We start from the raw sequence: 7,209 nt of genomic DNA, 5'->3' as shown, positions 1-7,209 counted from the left end.
ACTCGGGTTCAATTTGAAACATGAGTACAATGCGTGAGGCCATTTCTGGTGTCCCCCAACACAATTTTTCAGAAATATTGCAAATTGTAAATTCACACACTCAGTCACTCCACACAACAAAAGGGTCCGGAGAGGTGTGTCATATCTGGCCAAACATTGTCCCTATCAAAAACTTGCAGGAGAAACAATATGGAATGGTAACTAAGGGCTTCTAGCACCAACATCGATACGGCCTGTTGCAAGAAGTGACCCAATGGCTCATGTGGTCAGGCAAGGTAGCTTACTGCATGTCAGATGGTAGATTGTTGTTAACAATATCAGTCACTGGATTGTCTGGTCCAAATTTCTACACACTGTTATCATATTTGAAATACTGACAAGTCTGGTACTAAAGAATAAAAGTTGATTCCTCCACTGAGTAAGGTGGTCACAGGGGTTCAAAAATCCCATTGCCCGACGCCGGGACAGGTCAGTATTCATTTCGGGCAATCAAATAATGGTATCTTACTTGTCCGTGGGCTACTAGATAATTTCCACTTATGGTTTCAAACTGCAAATAAACTTTGATTTAATTTCATATCTGCTCAAAATGTAGCTATTAAATTTCTCAATGATAATAAAGTAGAGTTATCTTTCTTTGCTATTTATCACTTTTCAATAAATAGTCCAGTAAACATTTACTTCAAATACAATGTTGATTTATTCTTTCATAATTACATCATCATGATTATTTCCTAAAATCAGGGCAAGTGGAAAATTAGTCAGGACAAGTTACTTTCTTAAAGTCTTAAAAAACAATTGAACCCCTGGGTCATGATTATCCATCATATCCCCCAAAATAATAAGCCTCGTATGACTTGTCACAAGCGACAGAGTATGACTAAACACTGGACACTTACACTGTGGTCCTGTGAACAGCTCAGGGTCGCATATCAGGCAGTTAAGCAATGTCGGTCACAGGAGGTAGTTGGATGGGTGACAGCAGTTGACTCCCGAGAGTTTATATAGCTTTGGACCCTTGAAGATCCGGGTTAGAACTAATCTTCAGTAACCCATGCTTGTCATAAAAAGTGACTAACGGGATCAGGTGGTCAGGCTTGCTGACTTGGTTGACACATGTAATCGTATCCCATTTGGGTAGATTGATGCTCATGCTGTTGATCAGTGGATTGTCTGGTCCAGACTCAGTTATTTACAGACCGCCATCATACAGCTGGAATATTGCTGAGTGCGGTGTAAAACTAAACTCACTCACTTATTATATAGCCTTGGCCCTGCCCCATACTGAAGTACATAGTAAAATGGGTACCCGGTAGGAGGAAATGTAAATGAAAATTAATCAGTACCTAACAAGGAAGCATGGGGTGTATTCTCCCCAGGGAGTGGAGAATGAACATGGAATGCACACTGATCCACTGAATAGAGTAATAATGTTAATGAACACCTTGTGTATGGAGGCTTGCACAATACAAGTACATGTTATTTGTTGTTTCAAAGGCAAGTAACTATAAGTTTTCAAATTGGCAGTTTCAGCATCTCTTCTGTGGAGAAATAAACACTTGACTTGTTTTAAATGTTTATTGTGTTATTTCTCAGCTGAGAACAAGGTAAAATATTGCACTATTGTAACAATGTGGAACATACCAGTTTTGTTATACCTCTATAGCATTTAGTTAACATATTTCTACTTCAGCACAAGTCACCCCCTGACAGATATTGATAACTTTATCTAAAACAGAACTAATCTAGGTCAGTCAGTTCCTCATTTACTTGCATTCAAATAGTTTTTCAAAACTTATTTTATTCATCATCAATATGGCATGTGTAATAAATGCAACACACCTGTGAATTCAAATGGTCATGATTCGGTTTCATAGGGATGTATGTCTCTTTCTTATAAGCCAAAGAAACGGGTGGAAATAACCCATTGCCCGACGCCCGAGTCCAGTGTTTTTTCCTGTTGGGCAAGCAAATTTGTATATCACACTGTACCGGTGTCCAGTTGATATTCCAATGTTAATTATGTTGTTTATTTAAAAAATCAACAAGAAAAAAGGCCGGTATAGTGGAAAAATTATGTGCCACTGTACCGGAGTACACTAGCAATATTAAAGTTATTTCCACCAGTGAGAAAACAGGTCAATTGATAAGCCACACAATTCTAATGAACCCTACTCTACTCGGAACTTAGTGCAACAACACAAAATGTATAGAGCAGATACCACAAGGCTTGGTCACAGTCCATATGCTGTCACATCTTGACCGCTGTATGCTGTGAGCTGGGCTAATATTTGTCTCAACACTCACTTACTTCCCCTTCACTGGAACCAGGCTGTGTATTGATTTGCCAGTTAAAATAGACACTACATCACATACTGACTTGACCTACAGGAATTGAAGGTATATTAATAGTTTTCTTTGACATGTTTAATGTGTTTTTCTGGCTTGACAGTTGACTGTAGAAAAGTTATGAACCAAATACTTTTTAAGAAAGAAAACATTTTTTATGCATGAAAACTCAATACATTTAAATCATAGCTCATTTGAGATAAAGATTGTCTTTGTTTATGAATTTGAACTGAAAATTAGTATTAATTTTCGAAATTTCTTGTATTGAAATGGTTCAATAGAACTTTGTTTGAATTGCTTTAGTAAGTGTAGACACACTGTTGAGATAAATCATTCTTCGATGAAAACAAATTGTTTTTCTAGAAAACAAATATATACTTTTCATGTATTCATGAAGAAATACAAAATGTACCTTGTTCCTACAATGAAAAACACACAGTAAATGTACATATAAACATGATTTAAGTTGTTGACAGCATTTCTTCTCTCTATCACCTCATTCAGTACAACGCAACAACTAACAGTTTCAAATCACAAGCTACTACTCCTACTGAATTCACAATATCTTCTCCCCTTTGCAAGTAAGAAAAATGTTTATATCATTAAGCAACATCCAACGTCATGAAATCACAAATTCACTCTATCACATGTTTATCTTGTGGTCAGCAAAGCAGAATATCTCCATGGTTAACTCCCTTGCTATGGTACCATGGTCCCAAACTGCATGACAGTCAGACAGTGCCAGTCCTGCTCCAGATGACTCTTAATCACCTTTTTTCCAAGGCCTTGAACTTCTCCTCTGCAGATTAAATCACAAAACCTCAGTATGGGTCTTTAATGTGGACAACAAAATCTCTTATGGTTATAACACTGAAGACACATAAAAAACTACTTCTTGACATGATATCTATTTATTAGAAACAATGTCACATGTTACCTTAACATCACAATGTTGGGCAGACCAGTGCAATGTCACATGTTACCATAACATCACAATATGTTGGGCAGACCAATGCAATGGCACATGTTACCATAACATCACAATCAAATGATGCTGGTCCTCACTATTTTAAGTTTACTGTTTACAGTCGGAAGCACAGGGGCGTGTCACGCTAAGAAACAGCGTTAGAAAGACATATAGGTATATAGACCCTACCCTAGTACTATATAAAAGGAAAGGGATGTAACGACGGGTCCACCCCCTCCTCAATCTAAGTTAGATTTCACCACGTAAACTAATTCCAGCCACGTTGACAGCACCTATGTAGGGCTAGATTCGATCGGCAGCGCCATTCCACAGGTCTAAAAACTTATTGCAACATCTACCAATCATTTCCTCGACAGTAAGCAGACATTTTCTCCAAAACCCCTCGGCAATCATACTCACTTGTCGGCCATAGATGGCCTTGACATTCAAGTGATCTGAGCAGATTCGCAGAAACGAAATTGGGCCATCCGATTGGTGGAAAATATAATATACTGCAAGATTTTGACTGTTGCTAATGGGCGCGAAATATGAACTTTGCAATAATCCTATATTTTGGATGATGTACGGAACAGTAAATTGTTAAGAATAGTTTTAGAGGTTGTAAAAATGCATTCGATATTGATTCATTTTTAGGAAATTATATTTATAAATATTTAACTTCTAAAATTATTCTTACCAATTTACTGCTCATGTCACTTAAATGTCAAGGCCATCTATGGCCGACAAGTGAGTATGATTGCCGATGGTTTTGGAGAACATGTCTGCTTACTGTCGAAGAAATGATTGGTAGATGTTGCAATAAGATTTTAGACCCGTGGAATGGCGCTGCCGATCGAATCTAGCCCTACATAGGTGCTGTCAACGTGGCTGGAATTAATAAACGAATTTAAAAGGTGAGTTTTCGCTGTCTTGGGTGATCATTGATTTTGGCTTGGAATTGCGGAGGTTGCTGTTTTCGGTGAGTCGTGGCGTATAACTTTTGAAATAATGATCCGATTGTGACCATTTATAGCTCATTTTGTAGGGAAATCACCTCTCTTTTGATCCGTAGGCCTCGACAGGGCCTTAAAAATAGTTTACGTGGTGAAATCTAACTTAGATTGAGGAGGGGGTGGTTCCATCGTTACATCCCTTTCCTTTTATATAGTACTAGGGTAGGGTCTATATACCTATATGTCTTTCTAACGCTGTTTCTAAGCCTGACACGCCCCTGTGGTTGGAAGAATAATGTCACATTAAAAACTGAAGCTCCTTCTTTGATATCAACTATATGAATACTCATCGACAAAAGTGTTTATCAACTTTTATCAATTAGCTCTCAGGAGACACTCAGATAATATTCTCTACATATGTAGACAGAAACATCAAGAATTAAGAATTTGCATACAAAAATATGAAATGCACACCTTTAGAGTCTCTACGAAAGACATGTAGAAGTTCATTCAATTCTGTTAAGCAGTTTTTGTGGAGACGTGGATAGACTTCATCCACTATTACACTATCATCATAGAGAAATTCAGCAAAATGTACCAAAGTTCAAATGTCTCTAAACTTACAAAAAAAAAAAAATACAAAAACAAAATATGAGATGCACACCATTAGAGTCCCAAGAAAGCCCATGTGTAAGTTCATTGAATTCCACAGAGTGTCTTTTGTGGAGAAGTGGATAGAGTACATTCCCTGTTTCGTCCTCATTCTTCAATAAAGAACTTGTCTATCCATAAAAATTCTTCCTTCCAATGAGCTTTGCTAGTAATGTGCTAGTAATTAGCAGTATCTAACTGAACCAGTAAAACTAAATAACTATATACGTGTGACTTGTACTTACCTAATCTCTTGGAATACTGGTCAAGGTTGTATGCTGCCTGTTCCAGAGCCACAACACTTTCCTCAATCTCATCCACCTGGTCAAGGTAGGGCTGAAGACTTTTGTCTGACAAAGAAAACATGAAACATATAAAAACATATCGCACAGCAGCAGGATATAGGATATACACTTTGCGAACATATTTCAGTCTCATAATTGGTGGGAACAAGAATGTGAAGTTACAGCTTCAATGGTCCAGTGGTTTCTGAGAAAATGATGTTTGCAATGCATGTAAATGAATTTTGAGAGGATTTAGGAGTCCAAATACAATGTACCCAGCTGATTCCAGTGTATTAGACATGTTTGCATGTTACAAGTGTAGCCTTTCTGCTTCATACTAACCCATTGGACTCACTGCCTTGGGTCAGGCACCATCTTGAGCTTTATCATGTTTATTTGAGTTATATCAGAGCATGTCAGCACAATCCTTTTAATATGGATGGTAATCTCAGGTTACAGATGTTAATCACCTTGGCGCAACTCATGAGCATTTTATGGTGCTAACAAAACAAACCCATGAACATAGGATCCTGGCAAAGGTAAGGGACATAACTCTTCAAAGAGTGGTCATTTGTGTTATCCACTCATTTCCCCATGATATACAATGAGTTCAAAACAATCTGTTATTCTCACATTTGTCATTCAGCTCTGTAAGTGATGAGCCAATGCTGACAGCAATGTTTTTCATTTCTGAATATTTGCAGATGGTAACTTTGTTCATCTTTTCCAGGAGCTTGTAGTCTTCCACAGTTCCTTCAAACAAACAAAAGACATAGCCTGACATATACCTCACACCAAATCCAAGACTCATAATAATGTTCAAAACATTTCACCATAAACAAGTAGTGCCATATGCCTTGTTCAATATATGTCATATATAATTATCTCCAGTTGGAATAAATCAGTGCTAAGATCACTTACCTTCTAATTCACCTCTGAGATATTCTGCTGTCTTTTGAAATGTCTCCTCACACAGTTTTACAACATCGGATGGAGGTGCATCTTGTCCATCTTGTACACTCTCCTGCTGCATAACTGCAACACAGTTTACACATGCATTTCCTATGTACATCATACATTGTTGTGATGTGTTTGTAAAGTTTGTTGTGTTGAATTTTAAAAGAAGGCCTAGAAATGTATTGGCATATTCAGTGTTGCTGTGTTGTACAGTTGCAGATCAGTCAGCACAATCGAAACAAACCAAAGCAACAAAAAACAAAACAATATGCATTTGCCAAAATGGGGTAAATGGAAATGGTTGACCATGGTTATTGTCACAGAGGCCCAGATAAGCTGCGTATCCGGGTAAAATACGCAGAGAAAATTTCCAATTACGCATTGAAAAAATAATTGTTGCGTACCAGTTACGCATTTAAAATGTTAGATACGCAAAAAGTTTAAAACAAATGCGTACAGAATATATTTATAAAAAATTGCTTGTGTAATGAAAAAGACATAGATTGCTATCAAGTTGTACTGTTAGTATAGGACAAGTGTTGTACTGTCAGTACAGGATGAGTGATTTTTTATGAAATCATGTCCATTATATTTAAGTTGGTTTTGATTAGGTATGACATAAGGCAGAACATACCTGCTTAGTAAACTTACTCAATGACATATACTTAGGTGAGTAAAATGACTGAAATACGCACATATTTGAAAGCAGTGGGTAACGGAAAATGAAATACCCACTCAACATTCATAATACCCACTCCAAAATAATACAGTGGGTACAGTACCCACATGAGCTAAATCTTATCTGGAGCTCTGTGTCAATTGTGTAATTTGATGACGACAAACTTATATCATTGATACATTCCTTGAGTAATTGTAAGCCTATTTACAAGTTTCAATTTCTACCAAAGACACCATACCCTCCTTACTTTCCCGGAAACTCACAATGATCAATACACTTCCTTTGTCAATGAAACACATATTTGTTTAAATGCACAAATGCATATAATAATCGGTCTTTTGAATCACGAACCAAACATACATATTCCCT

At 37.1% G+C, this 7,209-nt stretch overlaps 1 protein-coding gene across 1 annotated transcript; it reads right to left on the bottom strand.

Annotated features, from left to right (window-relative positions):
• Positions 1-2,600: 2,600 nt before the first annotated feature.
• Positions 2,601-6,260, bottom strand: LOC124275087 (biogenesis of lysosome-related organelles complex 1 subunit 2-like). Its single transcript, XM_046710571.1, has 4 exons — positions 6,126-6,260; positions 5,838-5,957; positions 5,166-5,270; positions 2,601-3,148 (listed from the first exon to the last, which is right to left on the bottom strand). The coding sequence occupies exons 1-4, from the start codon at positions 6,235-6,237 to the stop codon at positions 3,117-3,119; spliced, it is 369 nt and encodes a 122-aa protein (XP_046566527.1). The 5' UTR covers positions 6,238-6,260; the 3' UTR covers positions 2,601-3,116.
• Between the last annotated feature and the right edge of the window lie 949 nt (positions 6,261-7,209).

The sequence above is a fragment of the Haliotis rubra genome, unplaced genomic scaffold (genome assembly GCF_003918875.1).
Source record: "Haliotis rubra isolate DU_JTF1 unplaced genomic scaffold, ASM391887v1 Scf198, whole genome shotgun sequence".
Taxonomy (NCBI): Eukaryota; Metazoa; Mollusca; class Gastropoda; order Lepetellida; family Haliotidae; genus Haliotis; species Haliotis rubra.
Note: the sequence above shows the minus strand (reverse complement) of the source record. Positions and strands in the feature narration are given on the sequence as shown.